Source organism: Lepidochelys olivacea (assembly GCF_965140295.1).
Source record: "Lepidochelys olivacea isolate rLepOli2 genome assembly, chromosome: 4".
NCBI lineage: Eukaryota > Metazoa > Chordata > Testudines > Cheloniidae > Lepidochelys > Lepidochelys olivacea.
Window position 1 is genome coordinate 135280812 of NC_140414.1, and position 26262 is coordinate 135307073.

The window sequence follows — 26262 nt, forward strand, 5'->3', positions numbered from 1 at the left end:
ACAGAATCCAGCTCTCCTAACTTTCAGTCGAGAGCCCTATCCACCAGCCTACACATCAGACATCCCCCAGCCCTGGTTTACGACTCACCTGGAATGCAGGTAGCAATTTTAAAATGTAACGATCAGAGACCATAAAACATAGCACAGGAGGAAAAAAAATTACTTACATATTCTTTAATATCCTTTGATTTTACAGCTTTGTAAGAATAATACGCAGGGTAAAGAGTGCCAAATATAATCCTGAAAGAAAGAAAGAAATGGAGAAGCTTGATTTCCTGTCACAGGGAAATATTTTTTCCTTCTGTTAACTGCATTTCTTGCACCTGTAGAAAGTGTTAGTAGATTCTGATCTAGGGCTACAATACACCATGCACTGACTTCCTCTGTGGTTTACAGTATAGGGCTGATCCTGCCTCATTGACCTAAGTGACAATTTTGCCATTGATTTACATGGAGCAGGATTAGGGCCAAAATTGTTTCCCCTCTTTTGTGATTGTCCCTTTGAGGCTGCATTACATTTAAGAGGCACCTCCCTATGAAAAGCACCAAAAAGAGTGACACATCAGCATGAAAACAAGGCAGAAAAACAAACCTCAAGGAAAAGGTAAATGTAATTTTAAAATAATCTACCATGACACAGCAAAGAAAGTTTATTAGTTATTTTTAGAGAGGGGACAAAATGGGAACCATTTATCAGAAATCCCCATTTCCTACCCCTACTCCCCCAAAAAACTTTAGAGGGGAAAGGGAGAAAAATGGGACTCAGATTACATCTAGTTGTGGTTTGACAATATTAGGGCCCAATCCTGCACTCAGATCAGGGCAGGAGGAATCCTGCATGGAGTTTAGACTCCAACTCTAAAACCCCTCAAGTTTTCTGTGTCTGAAAGAGACGCTACCAGGTTCAAAGTCACAGAGCTGTAAAAACAAATCCTTAAGCTACGTATAGCACCTTAAGAGTTTAAAAAGCGGGGGAATATTTAAAAATCTCCTTTCCTCTTCGCTATCTGTGCTGCTTCTTCACTTTGATCATTTCTTTAAGTGTAGACCCTGAACATAGGCTAATCATTTCCACTTTCTTCTAGACAGGTTTTAGTCAATTTCCCCTGTAATTGCAGGATACTGCAATGTTTGGATTGAAAATTGTAGCAGGGGAATGTTTACTGGTTTAAAAAAAAAAAATGTTTCCACGGACTTTTTCTTAATTTCATGTAATCATTTCCATTGTTCTTAGAGTTTAATCAAAGTTCATTGTTTCAAAACCTAAACTTAGAGCCATATTAACCTGATATTATTCTTTCCATTTTGCCAGGTATGTTCCCCTGCCAAGGGACTCAATTACATTTATGTCCAATTCATGGATGTTATATTAAAAATTTACTCTCCTCCATGCAGCTCGCAATTGTCCCTCCCAAAGCTGTCCTCAGGAAAGCATTTGTAAAAGAACAGAATGAGACTGCACACTATCTCCATTTGCAAAGCACTGCGCTAGTGCAATTTGCTGGGTATTCATCATGCCTACTGGAGCGTAATTTAACAAAACCCAAAGCACGATGCAGACTTCAGAAAAGCAACCACAGAGTGAGGAGCTCAATGTTTTGCAGACGTTTCATGCTGGTTTCAGAAAGAGCTGCTGGAAACTGGGAGCACTGAAGCAATTTCTTTCACCAGAGATGTGCTGTATGCAGGGATTAGGTCATATGCCCAGAGAGAAAATTCTGGGAAAACACATTCATTGTTCTCCCTTGAAATATCATAAACAACAGTGCTGCTTAAGGCAGTGGAGAGACACAGACAATGGTCGTGATCCTATTCTCATTGACGCTAAACAGCAAACTTTCCACTGACATCAGTGGTAGTGGGATCTGGTCCAGTGAAGATAATGCTAAAAAAGGCAGAGTTTTTCTGCACAGCTCAGAAAAACAACCATGCACATGAATTATTTCCCCCACAACACACCCCTCATTTATAAAAGTTCCTCATTTCTGTCCCAATCCATTTCCCTCGCTCCCTGAACTGGTTGCTATCACACGCTCTTGTTTCCTGCAGAGATTCCAACATCTGATGATTTATATTTGCTTCCTCAGTTTATGCCAGTAACAGAAGCTAACTTGGTCTTAGAGGCAAGTGAGTTTACAGAATCTCTGGAACACAGTTATATATGGCAAATACTTGGAAAGTTTCCTGTGGAGGAAGAGAAGCCCTTACTATTTTGTTTACCTAAAGTATACAGCATAATTAATAGGCTGATGTGCCTTCCCTGTGGGGGTTATGTAACAAACTTCAGATTTTCCTGACAGTACGAAGTGGGTTTGTATTATCCAGGCAGTTGTGGTTTAATAGACTGAGCCCTGGGGTAGGAGACTTAGCCCTAGTCCTGCTAACTTGCTCTGTGACCTGGAGCAACTCACTTAACCTCTCTGTGCCTCAGTCTCTCTATCTATAAAATGGGTTGCGGGGCTCCAGCGTCAGTCCTGGATGGCAGGGCTCAGTGACGGAGTGCCACTTCCATCCCCAGACTCGCCGCAGCCTGTCTGGGTTGGGGGAGGGGGCGTGGAGTGCAACAAAAAATGGCAGTGTTGCTGAAGAAGAGAGATCTCCTCCTGCTGCTGGCAGAAGGGGTTGCCTCACAACCACTGAACTCCACGAGCAGGCAGCAGCTAGGCAAGGAAACACACCACTGCTCTGCCCTGCTACATCAGCACTTCACGGAGCAGGGCCAAATGGACAGTAGAAATCTGGGGGAGGCACATGCCCCTCCCCCACGCGTCACCTTTGGTTGGGCTTCCACAGACTTCTCTATTTAAGTTTAAGGGCCCCAGGGTTTAAAAAAAAAAAAGAAAGAAAGAAAGGTTGAGAACCACTGCTCTAGCCCATCCAAAATGGAGCAACTAAAACCATCTCTCGCCCATCTCTCAAACCGTGTCACTCACCCACAGGGTGACCAGATAGCAACTGTGAAAAAATGGGACAGGGGGTGGGGGAGGTAATAGGCGCCTATATAAGAAAGTCCCAAAAAATGGGACTGTCCCTTTAAAAACGGGACATCTTGTCACCCTACTCACCCATTCAAAACCTTCCACTGGCTCCCCTCTGGCCTGCCAAGTCAAGTCTGAGAGTCTCATCGTTGCCATCAAGTGTCTGAATACTGCTCCTGCTTACACCCCTATTCTGGTGTCTTATCCCGTCCCATCTCTTCCCTAATGATGACAGTCTTGCAGTTTTCTTATCCCACTTTTTCTGTGTGCCTTCATCCATGCTGCACCAGGCTCCCATGCTATCTTCATTCAAATTCTTCCCAAATATCCACTCTGTACACAAAGCCCTCATCCCCTTTATGTATCACCATTCCAATTCTAAAAATAAAATAAAACTGCTCACCACCACCCCTGCAAAAAAAAACCTCTGGTATCTCCTTCTTTTGAGTCCCCTAATGAGGCTTTTGTGTGACCTTTTAGCCTTGGGGTGGGAAATGAACTGTCCAAAACACAAAGGCCTAAAAGTCTTGTACAGGCCTCTATCTTCACTGCCAAGCTAGAAATTGAATTCGGGAGCTCCAGAGACAGACGTATGAGCGGCTACAGCTTGAGCTATAGACAAGGAGCTCTACCTGGAGCTGTAAGAGACTCATAGCTTCACTGAATTGGGCCCAGAGCGGGGGGCTTGTGACACACTGACCAGTAGGTCTCATCAGTTCACTCTCAGCACTGAGCGCAATCATGTAGCAGTTAGTATATTATTCTGACGTATCACTGGGGTCTAAATTAATTATAACCACTTAGCAAAAAGGTCTGGGAATGACTGCACACAGCTCAGTGAAGAGCTCTGCTTATTGTGCACAAATGGGCAAAAACATAAGCAAAATGTCAGGGTACCTCAGGAATGGGATGGAGACTAATCCTGATAATATTACAGTGCCATTATACAAGTCAATAGCACGCTCTGAGCTGGGACACAGTGTTCCCATCTGGCCACTCTCTCTCTCTCAAAAAGGATACCGTGAAAACTGAAGGGGACTGGAAAAGGGCAATGAAAATACTTAGTGGGACATAGAAAGAGTTCCACATGAAGAGAGGTTGAAGTGCCTGGGATTGTTTATTTTAGAGAGGAAGCAAATCAAGTGGCCAGGATAAGCGTGTAAGAACTAACCGAGGGTCTAGAGAAAGTAAATCAGACACACACACCCTCCTCCTAATAGCAGCACCAGAGAATGTTCAATTAAACTGAAAGAACACATTTCAAACCCACACAAGGAAATACTATTCTGCACAACAAACAATTAACCTGTGGAACCCATTGAAGTAGGATATCATTGAGGTCAAGAGCATAAGAACATTCAAAATGTTACATTTATATATCCAGTTACATTAGATAGAATTTTTAAATAGACTTTTGTGAGTCAGGTCAATCATTAACTGACAAGGGAGAAGAAGAAACTGCCCATTATGACATTTCATGCACCTTCCTCTGAAGCAGATGATAGCAGCCACTGTTTGGCTCAGGATACTGGACTAAAGGGACCGGAAGTCTGATCCAATGTGCAGTTCCTAAATTGTTAATAATACACACCCTTAAAGGATACTGGCTTGTCCCACACCCAACTCTCGGTCAGGCCCTTCATACAAAACCATCATAGATTCATAGATATTTAGGTCAGAAGGGACCATTATGATCATCTAGTCTGACCTCCTGCACAACGCAGGCCACAGAATTTCATCCACCACTCCTGTGAAAAACCTCTCACCTATGTCTGAGCTATTGAAGTCCTCAAATCATGGTTTAAAGACTTCAAGGAGCAGAGAATCCTCCAGCAAGTGACCCGTGCCCCATGCTACAGAGGAAGGTGAAAAACCTCCAGGGCCTCTTCCAATCTGCCCTGGAGGAAAATTCCTTCCCGACCCCAAATATGGCGATCAGCTAAACCCTGAGCATATGGGCAAGATTTACCAGCCAGATACTACAGAAAATTCTTTCCTGGGTAACTCAGATCCCACCCCATCTAATATCCCATCACAGGCCATTGGGCCTATTTACCATGAATATTTAATTACCAAAACCATGTTATCCCATCGTACCATCTCCTCCATAAATTTATCGAGTTTAATCTTAAAGCCAGACAGATCTTTTGCCCCCACTGCTTCCCTTGGAAGGCTATTCCAAAACTTCACTCCTCTGATGGTTAGAAACCTTCATCTAATTTCAAGTCTAAACTTCCCGGTGGCCAGTTTATATCCATTTGTTCTTGTGTCCGCATTGGTACTGAGCTTAAATAATTCCTCTCCCTCTCCAGTATTTATCCCTCTGATATATTTATAGAGAGCAATCATACCTCAACCTTCTTTTAGTTAGGCTAAACAAGCCAAGCTCCTTGAGTCTCCTTTCAAAAGACAAGTTTTCCATTCCTCAGATCATCCTAGTAGCCCTTCTCTGTACCTGTTCCAGTTTGAATTCATCCTTCTGAAACATGGGAGACCAGAACTGCACACAGTATTCCAGATGAGGTCTCACCAGTGCCTTGTATAACGGTACTAAAACCTCCTTATCCCTACTGGAAATACCTCTCCTGATGCATCCTAAGACCACATTAGCTTTTTTCATGGCCATATCACATTGGCAGCTCATAGACATCCTATGATCAACCAATATTCCAAGGTCCTCCTCCTCCTCCGTTACTTCTAATTGATGCGTCCCCAGCTTATAACTAAAATTCTTGTTATTAATCCCTAAATGCATGACCTTACACTTCTCACTATTAAATGTCATCCTATTACTATTACTCCAGTTTACAAGGTCATCCAGATCCTCCTGTAGGATATCCCTGTCCTTCTCTAAATTGGCAATACCTCCCAGCTTTGTATCATCCGCAAACTTTATTAGCACACTCCCACTTTTTGTGCCGAGGTCAGTAATAAAAAGATTAAATAAGATTGGTCCCAAAACCGAACCTTGAGGAACTCCACTGGTAATCTCCCTCCAGCCTGACAGTTCACCTTTCAGTAGGACCCGTTGTAGTCTCCCCTTTAACCAATTCCTTATCCACCTTTCAATGTTCCTATTGATCCCCATCTTATCCAATTTAACTAATAATTCCCCATGTGGCATGGTATCAAACGCCTTACTGAAATCTAGGTAAATTAGATCCACTGCATTTCCTTTGTCTAAAAAATCTGTTACTTTCTCAAAGAAGGAGATCAGGTTGGTTTGGCACGATCTACCTTTTGTAAAACCATGTTGTATTTTGTCCCATTTACCATTGACTTCAATGTCCTTAACTAGTTTCTCCTTCAAAATTTTTTCCAAGACCTTGCATACTACAGATGTCAAACTAACAGGCCTATAGTTACCCGGATCACTTTTTTTCCCTTTCTTAAAAATAGGAACTATGTTAGCAACACAAAATAAAGCTATTCCCCCAACCAGCACTGGGCTGCAGAGACCCAGAGACCTTTTGTTCCACACTGCTCCAGGATAAGCCACAGGACCCACCTCCCTCCTACAGCTTTTCTTCTTCCAACTGAGCTAAGCTCTCTCAGCCATTTATAGACATCCCCTGTCCCTTTCCCAGCTGGGTCTGATAATCACACAGGACTGGCTGGCCACTAGCCTTTAGAGGAACAGACCACCCTACTGCAACCCCATAGTCTGGGAGCCAGCATCAGAGCTGGGATTAGAATTCAGGACAGCCTCATTTCACAGGCTAAACTCTAAGCTACTAGACATTGCTGGCTCCCTGACTAAGGTCCGTGTCCTACAAACACACGTGCACAAAGTTACTCACATACCCAATCTAGTATTCACTGAAATCAATGGAGGAACCCACTCACTTCAATGGGCATTGGACCAGACTCATAAACAGCTCCCTGTGACATCAATGAGTCTATTAGAGTGAGTAATTTTCCTCACATGGGTTTGCAAGATCTGGCCCTAATGTTACAAATACACAGCACGGTGCTGCTGACACCACAAATCTGACAAGCTTTGCTGTTTTGGTTACCATGTCATCAGAGCCTCTAGATATTTGGATGGTGGGGCACATCCTTGGAGCACTGTAGAACAAACAAGACAAACGCAGCAAGCCTTTTTTCATGAATAGCTGATGTTTCCATATCATTAGCACAAAGCAGCCAAGACTAAGAACTTCTGCTTCAATAAGGGCCTGGATACAATTTTAAATTGTTGAAATATTTTGGTCTTCTCAACATATTTGTTGGGCAGCATATGTTTCTTATAGTACTTAGTAGCAGCTGAACTGTTTCAGTGCCAGGATTCCTTGCTGAGGCTGCCAATAAGGGTGCCAATGGGCTTGTGATCATTATTATTAGGACGAAGAATGTTTTCAGAGCACCATCAATTTGCACAGGGCTTTGCACAGATTTAAAAAAAAGGCAGCGTCTGCCCCAAAAGGCTTACAGTATAAATCTAACAGGTGTGGAACGTGGAGCTACTAACTGTGGTATATAACCTATCATTTAAATCAGCTTCTGTACCAGATGACTGGAGGATAGCTAATGTGACACCAATGTTTTAAAGAGGTTCAAGAGGTGATACTGGCAATTAAAGGCTGGTAAGCCTGACTTCAGTACAAGGCAAATTGGTTGAAACTATAGTAAAGAACAGAATTATCAGACACATAGATGAACATGATTTGTTGGGGAAGAGTCAACATGGTTTTTGTAAAGGGAAATCATGTCTCACCAATCTACTAGAATTCTTTCAGGGGATCAACAAGCATGTGGACAAGGGGGATTCAGTGGATATAGTGTTCTTAGATTTTCAGAAAGCCTTTGACAAGGTCCCACACCAAAGCCTCTTAAGCAAAGTAAGCTGTCATAGGATAAGAGGGAAGGTCCACTTATGGATCACTAACTGGTTCAAAGATAGGAAACAAAGGTGTGACAGGGTCAGACCAGATGGCTACAGGACAGTGATCCTATTGGGATCCAGGAAGTGGGCGGGCGGAATGATTCTGGGGGACAACTAATGAAATAACAGGGACAGGAATGCGGTCAAAGGGTCAAACAAAGGGAACCTGACTACAGGAGAGTGATAGAAGGTAGATATATTAGCCCCAGATTAAGCAGGTCCCTTTTCACTGAGTAAGATCATGGGCTGTTCCAGAACAATCAGGAAGTTGCTGGAACAAATTAAGGCAGGCTAACTAGGACACCTGGAGCCAATTAAGAAGCTACCAGAATCAATTAGGACAAGCAGGCTAATCAGGGCACCTGGTTTTAAAAAGAACCTCACTTCAATTAGTGAGGCGTGTGTGAGAAGTTGGGAGCAAGAGGTGTAAGAAGCTGAGAGTGAGAAGGTATACTGCAGGAGGACTGCGAAGTACAAGCATTACCAGACATCAGGAGGAAGGTCCTGTGGTGAGGATAAAGAAGATGTTGGGAGGAGGCCTTGGGGAAGTAGCCTAGGGAGATGAAGCTGTCATGCAGCTGTTACAAGAGACACTGTAGACAGTTGCAATCTACAGGGCCCTGGGCTGGAACCTGGAGTAGAGGGCAGGCCTGGGTTCCCCCTATCTCCCTCAACTCCCTATTTGAGAAAGAGAAGGTGACCTGGACTGTGGGTCCCACTGGAGGGGAAGGTCCCTGGCCTGTCCCCTGACCCATTTGGTGGACCAGGAGAGACTGTGGGAATTGTTCTCCTTCCTTTTCCCCATGCTGTCCAGTGATGAGGTTAGCTGAGTGAATGGCAGGTTTGAGCCACTAGCAAAAGTGGCCAAACTGAGGGCTGCTGTGAATCTCTGAGGCAAGCAAATCCGCCAATAAGTGCAGGACCCACCAAGGCAGAGGAGAAACTTTGTCACAAAGGGTAGGAATAAATGGCCAGTTTTCAGAATGGAGAGAGGTAAATAGTGGCGACACTTAGTAGTCTGTACTGGGACCAGTACTGTTCAACATATTCATAAATGATCTGCAAATTTTGCCACCTCACTGTTTACCCCTTTTTCCAGACGATATAAAACTCAGCAAGATAATTAAGTCCAAAGCAGACTGTGAAGAGTTACAAAAGGATTTCACAGAACTGGGTGAGTTGGCAATAAAATGGCAGATGAAATTCAATGTTGATAAATGCAAAGTAATTCATATTGGAAACATAATCCCAACTATACATATAAAATGATGGGGTCTAAATTAGTTGTTACCACTCAAGAAAGAAATCTTGGAGTCAGTCATTGTGGATAGTTCTCTGAAAACATCCATGCCATGGGCAGCGGCAGTCAAAAAAGCGAACAGAATTTTGGGAATCATTAGGAGAGGGATCAGTAATAAGACAGATAATATTATATTGCCTCATATAAATCCATGGTATGCCTACATCTTGAATACTGCATGCAGATCTGGCTGCCCCATCTCAAAAGAGAGATATTGGAATTGGAAAAGATACAGAAAAAAGCAACAAAAATTATTAGGGATATGGAAGAGCTTCCATATGAGGAGCGATTAATAAGTCTGGGACTTTTCAGGTTGGAAAAGAGACGACTAAGGGGGGATATGATTGACATCTATAAAATCATGACTGGTGTGGAGCAAGTAAATAAGGAAGTGTTATTTACTCCTCGTAAACAAGAACTAGGGGTCACCAAATAAATTAATAGGCAGCAGGTTTAAAGCAAACAAAAGGAAGTATTTCTTCACACAACGCACAGTCAACCTGTGGAAATCTTTGCCAGAGGATGTTGTGAAGGCCCAGACTATAACAGGGTTCAAAAAAGAACTAGATAAGTTCATGGGGGATGGACTCATCAATGGCTATGGGCAAAGATGCAAACACAAACTCTGAAGTGTCCCTAGCCTCTCTGCCAGAAGCTGGGTATGAGCGACAGCGGATGGATCACTTGATGATTACCTGTTCTGTTTATTCCCTCTGGGACACCTGGCATTGGCCACTGTCGGAAGACAGGATACTGAGCTAGATGGACCACTGGTCTGACTCAGTATGGCCGTTCTTATGTTTTTATGAGCTAGGTAAAGGAATGAGTCAGGGAAAAGGTTAAAGCAAATACAAATAATTAGGGCTGTTGATTAATCACAGTTAACTCACGCAATTAACTCAAAAAAATTAACTGCGATTAAAAAATTAATTGTGATTAATCGCATTGTTAAACAATAGAATATCAACTGAAATGTATTAAATATTTTTGGATGTTTTTCTGCATTTTCAAATATATTGATTTCTATTACAACAAAGAATACAAATACAAATATACTATTTCTTTTGTTTTTTACAGTGCAAATATTTGTAATAAAAAATAAAGTGAGCACTGTACACTTTGTACTCTGTGTTGTAACTGAAATCAATAAATTTGAAAATGTAGAAACCATCCAAAAATACTTAAATAAATGGTATTCTATTATTGTTTAACAGTGTGATTAATCACAATTAATTTTTTTAATTGCTTGACAACCCTACAAATAATGTGAGTCACACTGTGTGCTGAATGATGCTGTGATATTTTAAAGTAAAGATTCAGGTAAGGTAAGAGGGGAATCAGCAGAAGACGATGACTAAAGGCTCCAGGCTGGTATTCACAAAGGCAGTGGTTGCTTACAGACTTTGTCCCAAAAAAGTCACTGCAAAGTGGCCACTAGTCAGTGCCAATTGGCCCCGTTATGTTTTGTCAGTCCTATAGCCCCACTCTTTCACACAATCTGCAGAATCGGCTGGGCACAGAGAGGGGAGGGCATGGCACCAACCCAGACTGCACACTCCCATTGAATGCTGGGAATTCTGGCAGAGACCGGGACTCCCTGAAACACAATCCCTCCCAGAGCAGCTGCTCCTGGAGCAGTGCATCGCCAGGCCACCCCGAAAGCAGGAATGTGCTGATGGGGCAACACTGAGCTCTTCGCATTCAAACAGAAATCACATAATTAAAAATAAATATATAAAACAACTGCTCTGCCTCCTTGCTTTTCTGCTGTGTCTCTCCCGATCCCCATCTGTAATTCACCTGCTTAGACCCTAAACTCTTTAGGGGCAGCAGGGATCTTGCCTTCACACCTGCCTGTGATGCATATCCCCGGCACTATAAAAATCCGATAGCAAACTCCAGAGAACCCCGCCATCCTGCAGAAGATGCTTCTTTAAAAAGGCCTTTAAGTCAAGTTCAAGCCAAGATGATTTCTTAGGGTGTCCCCACATACCCATCCCCTCTGCCGGTGCCCATGCCATCAAAATACTGATCCCTCCCTGCCACGTGGACCATGTAATGGAAGGGCGGGTGATAACAACACCTCATTGCTCCTTTTGATTAAATTTCAAAATAAGGAGAGTTGGGTGACTGCTTACCACATAACTAGCTAGAACCTAGGGTATGTCTACACCAAAGAAAAACCCACAGCTCGGGATCAGGCCTGTTTCATTCTTGTGTAGAAGTCTACACAGCCATGAAACAGCCCCACAGCCTGAGCCCTGCAAGCCCGGGTCAGCTGGCACGGGCCAGCTGAGGGTTTTTCTTTGCTGTGTCGACATACCCCTAGAGGGAGAGCTGTCCTTGAGTGGGTCTAATTTAAGCAGCCTTGATCCCCCTTAAAGCAGGACATGCCTCTCTCAGCTGACTGCACCACTTTTTTTTTTGGCTTAGAAGAAGCGACTGGAAGCCAGCAAGTCATGAACAGTCAAAGAGATGGCTGAAAAAGTGGCCTTAGCTAACCTGTGACTATCCTGTTCTCCCAAGCCCATTTTCAGGGAGCACCTGAGAACGGAGCACCATGAGTGGGGCATAGACAGTTCTTCTTGTTATGGAGGAGACTACACAGCTGGTCTATTTGCCTTGCTGCAGGCAAAACAATGTCCTAGCTTTTCACCATGTAATTTCTCTTACACGTAATCCTGGCTCCATTTCCTTTGGAAGGTTTGGAGAGGTGTGAAGGGAAGAGGGCAGTGAAAACCTGGAGAAGATCTCTGTGTAAGCTTGAAAGCTTGTCTCTCTCACCAACAGAAGCTGGTCCAATAAAAGATATCACCTCACCCACCTTGTCTCTTGAGAAATTGGGGCACAGAGCACCATTGGGGCACAGAGCTGTTCCTGAGAACCCAGAGCAGGACATATTTTGAGAACCAAGCCATGTGGGATTGGGAGGTTGAGAGAGTCTGTCTTTTACAATCTAGTTCACAAAGTGAAAAGGTGACTGGTCAGCACAAAATGAGAGATTACTGAATGAGGACAGACACAATACACGCCCATTTTTGGAACCAAACCTGCACCAAGCTTTCTCTGACGTCAGCTCAAGTGTCCACACCCACACATATCTGATTTACAGAAAGGAACTAGAAATGCTGAAATGCTAATACCTGCTGGGTGGGCTTTTGGCAACTGGGGAGGGTTGGGAGGCAGTTTGGGGGCTGTGGGATAAAAACATCGCTGGCTGTTTCTGCTAAAACGATCAGGAGTGACATCATTAACAATGTCGCTATTTAAACTGACATCTTTCTCCTACTGACAGGTTTCAGAGTAGCAGCCGTGTTAGTCTGTATCCGCAAAAAGAACAGGAGTACTTGTGGCACCTTAGAGACTAACAAATGTATTTCAGCATAAGCTTTCGTGAGCTACAGCTCACTTAATTGGATGCATGGAGTGGAAAATACAGTAGGGGGATTTTATATACATAGAGAACATGAAACAATGGGTGTTACCATACACACTGTAAGGAGAGTGATCAGGTGAGCTATTACCAGCAGGAGAGAAAAAAAATCTTTTGTAGTGATAATCAAGGTGGGCCATTTCCAGCAGTTGACAAGAACGTGTGAGGAACAGTATGGGGGGAAAATAAACACGAGAAAATAGTTTTACTTTGTGTAATGACACATCCACTCCCAGTCTTTATTCAAGCCTAATTTAATGGTGTCCAGTTTGCAAATTAATTCCAATTCAGCAGTCTCTCATTGGAGTCTGGTTCTGAAGTTTTTTTATTGAAGAATTACAACTTTTAGGTCTGTAATCGAGTGACCAGAGAGATTGAAGTGTTCTCCGACTGGTTTTTGAATGTTATAATTCTTGACGTCTGATTTGTGTCCATTTATTCTTTTATGTAGACACTGTCCAGTTTGGCCAATGTACATGGCAGAGGGGCATTGCTGGCACATAATGGCATATATCACATTGGTAGATGTGCAGGTGAACGAGCCTTTGATAGTGTGGCTGATGTGATTAGGCCCTATGATGGTGTCCCCTGAATAGATATGTGGACACAGTTGGCAGCAGGCTTTGTTGCAAGGATAGGTTCCTGGGTTAGTGGTTCTGTTGTGTGGTGTGTAGTTGCTGGTGAGTATTTGCTTCAGGTTGGCGGGCTATCTGTAAGCAAGGACTGGCCTGTCTCCCAAGATCTGTGAGAGTGATGGGTCGTCTTTCAAGATAGGTTGTAGCTCCTTGATGATGCGCTGGAGAGGTTTTAGTTGGGGGCTGAAGGTGACGGCTAGTGGCGTTCTGTTATTTTCTTTGTTGGGCCTGTCCTGTAGTAGGTGACTTCTGGGCACTCTTCTGGCTCTGTCAATCTGTTTCTTCACTTCAGCAGGTGGGTATTGTAGTTGTAAGAATGCTTGATAGAGATCTTGTAGGTGTTTGTCTCTGTCTGAGGGGTTGGAGCAAATGCAGTTGTATCGTAGAGCTTGGCTGTAGACAATGGATCATGTGGTGTTGTCTGGATGAAAGCTGGAGGCATGTAGGTAAGTATAGCGGTCAGTAGGTTTCCGGTATAGGGTGGTGTTTATGTGACCATCGCTTACTAGCACAGTAGTGTCCAGGAAGTGGATCTCTTGTGTGGACTGGTCCAGGCTGAGGTTGATGGTGGGATGGAAATTGTTGAAATCATGGTGGAATTCCTCAAGGGCTTCTTTTCCATGGGTCCAGATGATGAAGATGTCATCAGTGTAGCGCAAGTAGAGTAGGGGCATTAGGGGACGAGAGCTGAGGAAGCGTTGTTCTAAGTCAGCCACCATTAAACTGGACACCATTAAATTAGGCTTGAATAAAGACTGGGAGTGGGTGGGTCATTACACAAAGTAAAACTATTTCCCCATGTTTATTTCTCCCCCTCCGCCCCCCAACCCTGTTCCTCACACATTCTTGTCAACTGCTAGAAATGGCCCACCTTGATTATCAATACAGAAGTTTTTTTTCTCTCCTGTTGGTAATAGCTCACCTTACCTGATCACTCTCCTTACGGTGTGTATGGTAACACCCATTGTTTCATGTTCTCTATGTATATAAAATCCCTCTACTGTATTTTCCACTGCATGCATCCAATGAAGTGAGCTGTAGCTCATGAAAGCTTATGCTCAAATTTGTTAGTCTCTAAGGTGCCACAAGTACTCCTTTTCTTTCTTTTACTGCTGCCCCCACTCTCACTGTCCATTAAGTGTAGCTCTCAGTACATTGACTTATCAGGCATTGGGAGGAGTGTGCTGTGCTTGCAACTCCCATCTCCTTGTGCATCCCGCAAACAACTTTACTTCATTCAGTCCCTTTCTCAGAACATGCTTCTTTGTGGAGAAGCCTTTCAACAATAATTCACCACAAGATTTGTGGGGGGAAATCTCCACCTCTTTGAGACTGAATCATCTACTTGCAGGAGACTTGGGACCACATCTTCAGAGGGCTGAGCTCAGCACCTCTGAAAAGCAGGCCCTAATGCATTGTGTGTCTGTAATTTTATGTCCAAGGTAGTCTCTAAGATCCTTAGGGCAGGGGTCATGGCTTTCCTTGTCTACTGGAAATTTACAATCCTAGAGGGGATGGGTTATGTGGGGAGGTTTTTTTGGCAGGGCATATTGGAAAGAGAGAGTTTTTTAGCAGCACTGCATTGTGTTGTGTCATAAATATAAAGGGAAGGGTAAACCCCTTTGAAATCCCTCCTGGCCAGGGGAAAGCTCCTCTCACCTGTAAAGGGTTAAGAAGCTAAAGGTAACCTCACTGGCACCTGACCAAAATGACCAATGAGGAGACAAGATACTTTCAAAAGCTGGGAGGAGGGAGAGAAACAAAGGGTCTGGGTCTGTCTGTAGTCGTCTTGGCCAGGGACAGAACAGGAATGGAATCTTAGAACTTTTAGTAAGTAATCTAGCTAGGTATGTGTTAGATTATGATTTCTTTAAATGGCTGAGAAAAGAATTGTGCTGAATAGAATAACTATTTCTGTCTGTGTATCTTTTTGTAACTTAAGGTTTTGCCTAGAGGGGTTCTCTATGTTTTTGAATCTAATTACCCTGTAAGATATCTACCATCCTGATTTTACAGGGGGGATTTCTTTATTTCTATTTACTTCTATTTTTGATTAAAAGTCTTCTTGTAAAACACTGAATGCCTTTTCATTGTTCTCAGATCCAAGGGTTTGGGTCTGTGGTCACCTATGCAAATTGGTGAGGCTTTTTATCCAACATTTCCCAGGAAAGGGGGGGTGCAAGTGTTGGGAGGATTGTTCATTGTTCTTAAGATCCAAGGGTCGGGGTCTGTAGTCACCTAGGCAAATTGGTGAGGCTTTTTATCCAACATTTCCCAGGAAAGGGGGGGTGCAAGTGTTGGGAGGATTGTTCATTGTTCTTAAGATCCAAGGGTCTGGATCTGTAGTCACCTAGGCAAATTGGTGAGGCTTTTTACCAAACCTTGTCCAGGAAGTGGGGTGCAAGGTTTTGGGAAGTATTTTGGGGGGAAGGACGCGTCCAAACAGCTCTTCCCCAGTAACCAGTATTAGTTTGGTGGTGGTAGCGGCCAGTCCAAGGTGTAATATTTTGTACCTTGGGGAAGTTTTGACCTAAGCTGGTAAAGATAAGCTTAGGAGGTTTTTCATGCAGGTCCCCACATCTGTACCCTAGAGTTCAGAGTGGGGGAGGAACCGTGACATGGTGGCACAGTGGTGGGATTAACCTGAAATCATTTTGAGATCCAGTTGAGATTTTTTGAACTAGAAATACAGATTTTAAAAAAGAAATTTTTTTTCCTTTGGAAAGGAAGCAGTTGAAACTGAAAGCAGATTGTTTTTTCTCTGCTTTGTGGCCAAGCAGAGACAAAAGGGGATTATCTTGTGAATTGCAGGTTTTCTTTGCCTGGAGGCAGGGTACTTAACTCCTGCAGGGAAATTCACAGTCTTCCAACCCAGAGGTTTTTTTTTTTCTTTTCTTCCTAAAAGTAAATAGGGGGTGTGTGCTCTACCCATTTGCCTGGAGACAAAAGTGGCAGGGTTTTTTTTTAGGATTTTGATTTTTTTTTGTTTTACAAGGAGCACAGGTTTGAAAAGAAATTTTTTTTTTCTTTGGGCTGGGTAAGCAGGTTTCCAAGTAGTTGGAGGTTTTTTGCTTTAATTTGGGCCCAGAGCAGAGACAAGGGAATTGTCTTTTTCTGTAGACTGACAATCACTATCAGAGAATAGGTATTCTATTCCAGCACAGCAAAATTTTACAGACAAGTTTTGTTTGTTTATTTCTAAACCTCGGGTGTAAAGTTAGTTAAAAACAGAGAGGTTAGAATGGCCAAATCCTCGGCTCAACTACAGCTGGAATTAGCCAAATTTCAGGCTGAGGAAAAACAAAGGGAACATGAAAGACAGATAGAACTCATGCGGTTGGAGAAGGAGGTACAGGAGGCTGCCCACAAGAGGGAAATGGAGGCAAGGAAGCATGTGGAGGAGATGGAGAGGATAAAGGCCCAGCAGAATATACCAACAAACCCTAGCAATCCTTCTCCAGGTACCACTTCCCATCCCAGAAAGTTCCCCACCTACAAGGCAGGTGATGATACTGAGGCCTTCTTAGAAAACTTCGAAAGGGCCTGCCTTGGGTACAACATCTCTACTGACCAATACATGGTAGAGCTGAGGCCGCAGCTCAGTGGACCCTTAGCTGAGGTGGCAGCTGAAATGCCTAAAGAACATATGAACAAGTATGAACTGTTTAAATCCAAGGCGAGAGTCAGAATGGGGATAACACCCGAGCAGTCTCGTCGGAGGTTCCGAGCCCTAAGGTGGAAACCAGACATGTCATTTACCCGACATGCCTACCACATTGTGAAACATTGGGATGCCTGGATATCAGGAGCAAGTGTTGAATCTCCAGAAAATTTGCCCTTCCTAATGCAAATGGAACAATTCTTAGAGGGTGTTCCTGAGGAAATAGAAAGATACATCCTAGATGGGAAACCCAAAACTGTAATTGAGGCAGGAGAGATTGGAGCCAGATGGGTGGAGGTGGCAGAGAAGAAGAAAACTGGTCGCAGTTGGAGCGGAGACCAGAAGGGACCACCCCAGACCACACCCTATTACCGGGGGCCGCCCAAAGCCCCACCTACCTCCCAAAGAACCCTCCAGACCCCTTATCGTCCCACCACCCCGTTCTCCAGCAACCCTCCTCGCCCCAGTGACCCGTCAGCTGGACGATGTTTTAAGTGTAACGAGCTGGGGCATGTAAAGGCCAACTGCCCCAAGAACCCCAACAGATTACAGTTCATTGCACCGGAATCACACCAGAGGTCCACAGGCCCAGATACCTCCCAGATACCCTTGGAGCGGAGGGAAACTGTGAGTGTGGGCGGGAAGAAGGTCACCGCATGGAGGGACACCGGAGCACAAGTGTCAGCTATCCATGCTTCCTTAGTGAACCCCAATTTAATCAACCCAGAGATCCAAGTGACGATTCAACCCTTCAAGTCCAACTCTTTCAATTTGCCTACAGCCAAGTTGCCTGTCCAGTACAAGGGCTGGTCAGGAATGTGGACTTTTGCAGTCTATGATGATTATCCCATCCCCATGCTGTTGGGGGAAGACTTGGCCAATCATGTGAAGCAGGCCAAGAGGGTGGGAATGGTCACCCGCAGCCAGGCTAAACAAGCCGTGAGGCCTAGCTCTGTTCCGGAAACTTCTATCAGGACCCAGTCAGAGGTGATGGACCTGGACCCCAGGCCAATGTCTGCAACAGCAGTAGTGGATCCAGTCCCAGAGACCCAGACGGAACCAGTCCCAGAACCGGAACCAGCCGAACAACCAACACCAGACCCCGTGTCAGCACTGAATCCAGTACTTGCAACCTCAACACCAGAGGGCCCCACCGAACCTGAACTGGCAGCAGCCGATAACCCTACACAAGAGGCTCAGCCGGAGCCTGAATCCCAACATAGTGCACCAGCGGAGAGCGGTTCACAGTCAACAGAAACAGCTCCATCCCCTATATCGCTTCCAGAGGGACCAAGCCTAGGTCCACAATCCCATGAGGAACTGATGTCTCCAGCATCAAGGGAACAGTTCCAGACCGAACAGGAAGCAGATGAAAGCCTCCAGAGAGCTTGGACGGCGGCACGGAGCAACCCACCGCCTCTCAGCTCTTCTAATCGATCCAGGTTTGTTGTAGAAAGAGGACTTTTATACAAGGAAACTCTTTCTGGTGGACACCAGGAAGAGTGGCATCCTCAGAGACAGTTGGTAGTTCCAACTAAATACCAGGCCAAGCTCTTGAGCTTAGCCCATGATCACCCTAGTGGCCATGCTGGGGTGAACAGGACCAAAGACCGTTTGGGGGGATCATTCCACTGGGAGGGAATGGGCAAGGATGTTTCTACCTATGTCCAGTCTTGTGAGGTGTGCCAAAGAGTGGGAAAACCCCAAGACCAGGTCAAAGCCCCTCTCCAGCCACTCCCCATCATTGAAGTTCCATTTCAGCGAGTAGCTGTGGATATTCTGGGTCCTTTTCCGAAAAAGACACCCAGAGGAAAGCAGTACATACTGACTTTCATGGATTTTGCCACCCGATGGCCGGAAGCAGTAGCTCTAAGCAACACCAGGGCTAAAAGTGTGTGTCAGGCACTAGCAGACATTTTTGCCAGGGTAGGTTGGCCCTCCGACATCCTCACAGATGCAGGGACTAATTTCCTGGCAGGAACTATGAAAAACCTTTGGGAAGCTCATGGGGTAAATCACTTGGTTGCCACTCCTTACCATCATCAAACAAATGGCATGGTGGAGAAGTTTAATGGAACTTTGGGGGCCATGATACGTAAATTCGTAAATGAGCACTCCAATGATTGGGACCTAGTATTGCAGCAGTTGCTCTTTGCCTACAGAGCTGTACCACATCCCAGTTTAGGGTTTTCCCCATTTGAACTTGTATATGGCCGTGAGGTTAAGGGGCCATTGCAGTTGGTGAAGCAGCAATGGGAGGGATTTACACCTTCTCCAGGAACTAACATTCTGGACTTTGTAACCAACCTACAAAACACCCTCCGAACCTCTTTAGCCCTTGCTAGAGAAAACTTACAGGATGCTCAAAAAGAGCAAAAAGCCTGGTATGATAAACATGCCAGAGAGCGTTCCTTCAAAGTAGGAGACCAGGTCATGGTCTTAAAGGCGCTCCAGGCCCATAAAATGGAAGCATCGTGGGAAGGGCCATTCGTGGTCCAGGAGCGCCTAGGAGCTGTTAATTATCTCATAGCATTCCCCACCTCCAACCGAAAGCCTAAGGTGGATCATATTAATTCTCTAAAGCCCTTTTATTCCAGAGAATTAAAGGTTTGTCAGTTTACAGCCCAGGGAGGAGACGACGCTGAGTGGCCTGAAGGTGTCTATTACGAAGGGAAATGTGCTGGTGGTGTGGAAGAGGTGAACCTCTCCATGACCCTTGGGCGTATGCAGCGACAGCAGATCCAGGAGCTGTGCACTAGCTACGCGCCAACGTTCTCAGCCACCCCAGGACTGACTGAACGGGCATACCACTCCATTGACACAGGTAATGCTCACCCAATTAGGGTCCACCCTTACCGGGTGTCTCCTCAAGCTAAAACTGCTATAGAACGGGAGATCCAGGATATGTTACAGATGGGTGTAATCCGCCCCTCTGAAAGTGCATGGGCATCTCCAGTGGTTCTAGTTCCCAAACCAGATGGGGAAATACGTTTTTGCGTGGACTACCGTAAGCTAAATGCTGTAACTCGCCCAGACAACTATCCAATGCCACGCACTGATGAACTATTAGAGAAACTGGGACGGGCCCAGTTCATCTCTACCTTGGACTTAACCAAGGGGTACTGGCAGGTACCGCTAGATGAATCTGCCAAGGAAAGGTCAGCCTTCATTACACATCTCGGGCTGTATGAATTTAATGTACTCCCTTTCGGGCTGCGAAATGCACCCGCCACTTTCCAAAGACTTGTAGATGGTCTCCTAGCGGGATTAGGAGAATATGCAGTCGCCTACCTTGACGATGTGGCCATATTTTCGGATTCCTGGGCAGACCACCTGGAACATCTACAAAAAGGCCTTGAGCGCATAAGGGAGGCAGGACTAACTGTGAAGGATAAGAAGTGTCAAATAGGCCTAAACAGAGTGACTTACCTTGGACACCAGGTGGGTCAAGGAACTATCAGCCCCCTACAGGCCAAAGTGGATGCTATCCAAAAGTGGCCTGTCCCAAAGTCAAAGAAACAGGTTCAATCCTTCTTAGGCTTGGCTGGTTATTACAGACGATTTGTACCGCACTACAGCCAAATCGCTGCCCCACTGACAGACCTAACCAAAAAGAAACAGCCAAATGCTGTTCAGTGGACCGGAAAGTGTCAGAAGGCCTTTAACAAGCTTAAAGCGACGCTCATGTCTGACCCTGTACTAAGGGCCCCAGACTTTGACAAACCGTTCCTAGTAACCACAGATGCATCCGAGCATGGTGTGGGAGCAGTTTTAATGCAGAAAGGACCTGATCAAGAATTCCACCCTGTGGTGTTTCTCAGCAAAAAACTGTCTGAGAGGGAAAGCAACTGGTCAGTCACTGAAAAAGAATGTTATGCCATTGTCTACGCTCTGGAAAAGCTACGCCCATATGTTTGGGGACGGCGTTTCCACCTGCAAACCGACCATGCTGCACTAAAGTGGCTTCACACCGTCAAAGAAACTAACAAAAAACTTCTTCGGTGGAGTTTAGCTCTCCAAGATTTTGATTTCGACATCCAACACATCTCAGGAGCTTCTAACAAAGTGGCTGATGCACTCTCCCGTGAAAGTTTCCCAGAATCAACTGGTTAAAATCGTCCTTGAGATGTGGAAAATATTGTTAGTCTTTATGTACTTGGTAGTATATTTAGAGATGCATGTGTCTTATTAACTCTGTTTTCCTAGAGCTCCAGGAAGAAATCCCAGCCAGTGTTTCACCCTAGCTGAGATTTGGGGGGCGTGTCATAAATATAAAGGGAAGGGTAAACCCCTTTGAAATCCCTCCTGGCCAGGGGAAAGCTCCTCTCACCTGTAAAGGGTTAAGAAGCTAAAGGTAACCTCACTGGCACCTGACCAAAATGACCAATGAGGAGACAAGATACTTTCAAAAGCTGGGAGGAGGGAGAGAAACAAAGGGTCTGGGTCTGTCTGTAGTCGTCTTGGCCAGGGACAGAACAGGAATGGAATCTTAGAACTTTTAGTAAGTAATCTAGCTAGGTATGTGTTAGATTATGATTTCTTTAAATGGCTGAGAAAAGAATTGTGCTGAATAGAATAACTATTTCTGTCTGTGTATCTTTTTGTAACTTAAGGTTTTGCCTAGAGGGGTTCTCTATGTTTTTGAATCTAATTACCCTGTAAGATATCTACCATCCTGATTTTACAGGGGGGATTTCTTTATTTCTATTTACTTCTATTTTTGATTAAAAGTCTTCTTGTAAAACACTGAATGCCTTTTCATTGTTCTCAGATCCAAGGGTTTGGGTCTGTGGTCACCTATGCAAATTGGTGAGGCTTTTTATCCAACATTTCCCAGGAAAGGGGGGGTGCAAGTGTTGGGAGGATTGTTCATTGTTCTTAAGATCCAAGGGTCGGGGTCTGTAGTCACCTAGGCAAATTGGTGAGGCTTTTTATCCAACATTTCCCAGGAAAGGGGGGGTGCAAGTGTTGGGAGGATTGTTCATTGTTCTTAAGATCCAAGGGTCTGGATCTGTAGTCACCTAGGCAAATTGGTGAGGCTTTTTACCAAACCTTGTCCAGGAAGTGGGGTGCAAGGTGTTGGGAAGTATTTTGGGGGGAAGGACGCGTCCAAACAGCTCTTCCCCAGTAACCAGTATTAGTTTGGTGGTGGTAGCGGCCAGTCCAAGGTGTAATATTTTGTACCTTGGGGAAGTTTTGACCTAAGCTGGTAAAGATAAGCTTAGGAGGTTTTTCATGCAGGTCCCCACATCTGTACCCTAGAGTTCAGAGTGGGGGAGGAACCGTGACATGTTGGTATAGATTATATTTGATTATTTGATTATGTGATTTAAAATTTGTTTTGTAAATGAGCCTACAGATTTATGATAGACTCATGGCATAAAAGGGAAATTAATAAAGTATTTTTAAAGAAACAAGCCTATTTTCTAGGATATAGTTGATGCAGTAAATGCCTATTTCAATGGCACATCAGTAATCAGGCACTGCATAACTGTTATAATACAAACATACAAAGATCATGCTGCAAAGATTGTGCTGTTTTAAGTTATACTAAATCTATTTACATTTGTTAAAACTAAATTAAATATATATGTGTGAATCTTAGTTTAGGGGTTAAACTTGCATTCTTTATACACCCCAAAACTTAATTACAGTTTTGGGACATGCATGGATTTCAGGATCAGGCCCTTAAAGTGTTACCACTAGTTGGTGTAGTGATGGGAAATGCAAAAACCTGTATTATTTTCCTATCTTTGCTTAAGGGCAATTCTCTGTTGCACAGACTTTTAGTGCTGCAGTGAAGGGTTTGGAAAGAAAGGATGAAATTTACATGAAAGTGATTTAGCCAGATCAATTGCTTATGATCTCATTATAGTAATGCTGCTTTTGCTTGCTAGTGGGAGGATATTACTGGAAATCATGAAGTACAAGGCAAGAAATACTCTAAATGACCATAGCTGTTTAAAAAACATTGGCCCAGATCCTCAGCTATGACTGTGAAAAGTACAGAACTACTCAAGGGAACAAAGGTGCTGCTCAAAGGTGACTATAAGCCACCTTCATGCTCCCCAGTCCTGGACTGACTGTGTCCTTTGGCATAAACTGGAGCAGCCCGTAGGCTGCTTTAAATGTACTTGTTGTAAATGACCTCAATGTGCTCTTATGGCAGCCGGCAAGCCTCTGTTACTTCCCTTTGCTCTGTGGGGTTCTCCAGGGTACAACCTGGACAGATTGACAGCTGTGTCCCCTCAATCTTCAACTTGAGGTGCCTTTTATACTGCTTCACTGGGAGAGCAACCACTCCTGGTCCTACTCCCACACAGCCTCTAACATGCAAAATCACTCCCAGCTAAATTGTAAGAATCATAGAATCATAGAATATCAGGGTTGGAAGGGACCCCAGAAGGTCATCTAGTCCAACCCCCTGCTCAAAGCAGGACCAATTCCCAGTTAAATCATCCCAGCCAGGGCTTTGTCAAGCCTGACCTTAAAAACCTCTAAGGAAGGAGATTCTACCACCTCCCTAGGTAACGCATTCCAGTGTTTCACCACCCTCTTAGTGAAAAAGTTTTTCCTAATATCCAATCTAAACCTCCCCCACTGCAACTTGAGACCATTACTCCTCGTTCTGTCATCTGCTACCATTGAGAACAGTCTAGAGCCATCCTCTTTGGAACCCCCTTTCAGGTAGTTGAAAGCAGCTATCAAATCCCCCCTCATTCTTCTCTTCTGCAGGCTAAACAATCCCAGCTCCCTCAGCCTCTCCTCATAACTCATGTGTTCCAGTCCCCTAATCATTTTTGTTGCCCTTCGCTGGACTCTCTCCAATTTATCCACATCCTTCTTGAAGTGTGGGGCCCAAAACTGGACACAGTACTCCAGATGAGGCCTCACCAATGTCGAATAGTGTTATAGCTAACCACTCATGAATTGCATCACAGGGTAACACCAGCAAATTCCCAGGCCCAGTCTTGTCCCCAGAAATGCGCGTTTTGTGCTGCCCAGCTTTTTCCTTCTGTACAGTACAAACTCACAGAAAGTCCATCATTTCCTTAATAGAAAATGATACGCCCCAATTGCAAACAGTGGCAAAAGCCCCATCAATGAGAGCAGGATCACGCCCCCAGTCTGTAACAGAAAGATTCTTCCTATAAAAAAACCCAGCATCTCAGTGTCTTCTTCATCAGCTTAGATGGTTTTGGTCTGGACTTAAGTTAGCAAAGGACTAAAAAAGGAGCTGCAGAGACTATTTGCAAACTCATCTTCCTTTCAGCTGTACTGCTTAGATATTGTGTGTGCTCTAGAAAAAGGAGAGCTAAATTTCCCCTTATCTGCGTCTACTTGCCTCTGTTAAATGTAACAGCTTTCCAACAAAGCTTTAGCAAGAGCTACTCTTGCATAAAGCCACAATCAGGGATAAGGCCATTAGCAGCTTATTTACTTCAGTGCCAAATGCAATACTCTGTGACATGCACCTTGTAACAGAACAACACATCCTTTTTTTAAAATTTTTTTCTTTTGCTGTATCCAAGAGCCTGGCATAGAAATTGAATTATTCATACACGAAGCTGACAGACAAGATTTGGTCATTTTAAAAGGGTTAGAAATGAAAAACTGCTGCCCTAGTCTGAGCTGAGGCCTGACCTAAGCGGCTGCCTTAGCCCTTTGGGAAAAAGAAGGTAATCTTGAACATTAATTCCTAAAATCAGCCCTTAAATGTTAGAAAAAACCTGCCCTTTTCCAGGCAGCCACCCAAACAAATGCTAACTGGGACAATGTTTAGGAGAATACTTATCTCCCAGTCTTCAAAGGGTTCACCAGTGTTAGTCACAAAGCAAACATACAAGGCAGGATTCAGTGAGAATTCATTTCTGTCACCTCCTAACCCAAAGAAGCTTTTAAAGACTATTGCTGAGGGCACCAAAGGACCCTCCTACAGAAATATGGTTGATTAATAGCAGTTAAAGTACTTTTAAACTACAGAACACTTTACAACCTTTTATTACTCCTCACCGTGCCCAGTAGGTAGGTATTTTTATCCCCTTTTACAGATGGGCAATGCTGCACTGGTGCAGCTCTGCCGCTGTAGCGCTTCAGTGAAGATGCTACTGTGCTGACAGGAGAGCATCTCCCACCGGCATAGTTAATCCACCTCCGGGAGAGGCGAGAGCTGTGTTGCAGGAGAAGCCCTCCCGTTGACATAATGCTGTCTACACCAGGGTTAGGTTGGTTTAACTGTGTTGCTCAGGGGTGTGGATTTTTGGCACCCCTGAGCAATGTAGTAGTTTGTAGTGTAGACCTGAGGGGTTTAGGGTTTTCAGAGGTGCTGAGTATCTGAAGCTCTGTCCTGGGGCAGCTGCTCTTTATGGAGAGTTAGGGCCCAGTGTGCCCATGACTGCCTTATTAAGGCACCATCTAGGGTCACTGACTGCCCCAGGTGACTGATTAGTAAACAAGCACCTGGGCCTAATGAAGGTTACCTAAGCTTAGTTAGAGGGAACTCCAAAGGGAGACAGGAGGCTCCAGAGGAGAGGAGCACTTAAGAGAAGACTGAGCCAGGGGTGCCGGAACAGAGCGGGTTCAGACCATTACAGAGAAATAGGGTCAGTCACACAGTTCCAAGCTGGGTCTTTATTTCCCCCGAGGGCTAGTATGTTCAGATTCAGGTCTTTGAGTTGGGTCCATTTCTGCTCTTACTTTAGAGATATCCCTCCCCCAGAAGTCCTGGGGATGGGTTTGAATGAAAGCTTGGTGTACAGCAAAAAGGTTCCTTTTTTTCCCCTTTCTCTTCTCCTTCTTTGGACAAGTGGCCTCTTCTTTCCTTTTCCTCACTTGACCTCTCTACTACTGCACGCATATATCCTGCACCCAGCAGTTACTGTGTTTAAAACACAAGGTGTTTAAATTTTATTTTTTATTATTTATTTTTTTACTAACTAGGGCTTGGGATTAGAAATAGATTTTACAGTGACAATTCCAAATGAAAGCAAGGAGGGAAGGCAAACAGATGCCTCAGATTCCTCTAACAGAGCATTTGTAAGGTCTGGTCTACACTCCAGAGTTCGGTTGATTCAAGGTAGCTTATGTCAACCTAACTATGGAAGTGTCTACACTTAAATTTCACTCTGGCTGACATAGCTGCCCTGCTAAGCCAACGTAATAACTTCACCTTCACAAGTGACAAAGATTCAAGGCCAACATGGTTAGGTTGGTGCAATGTCAGTGTAAACACTGTGTTGCTTATGTTGACTGTTACAGGCTTTCAGGAGCCGTCCCACGATGCCCCACACTGACAGCACAATTGATACAAGCGCTCCTGGTGAGGATGTGTACTGCAGATACAAGGAGCAAAGTGTAGACATGCACAAGT

At 44.4% G+C, this 26262-nt stretch overlaps 1 protein-coding gene across 2 annotated transcripts in view; it reads right to left on the reverse strand.

The window, feature by feature from the left end:
* Positions 1-26262, reverse strand: part of REEP1 (receptor accessory protein 1) — a 118535-nt gene that overhangs the window by 63509 nt on the left and 28764 nt on the right. For both annotated transcript variants that reach the window (XM_084627309.1, XM_084627310.1), the window contains exon 2: positions 168-240. In XM_084627309.1, the coding sequence (XP_084483435.1) occupies positions 168-240 (73 nt within the window). The remainder of the gene's footprint in view (positions 1-167; positions 241-26262) is intronic.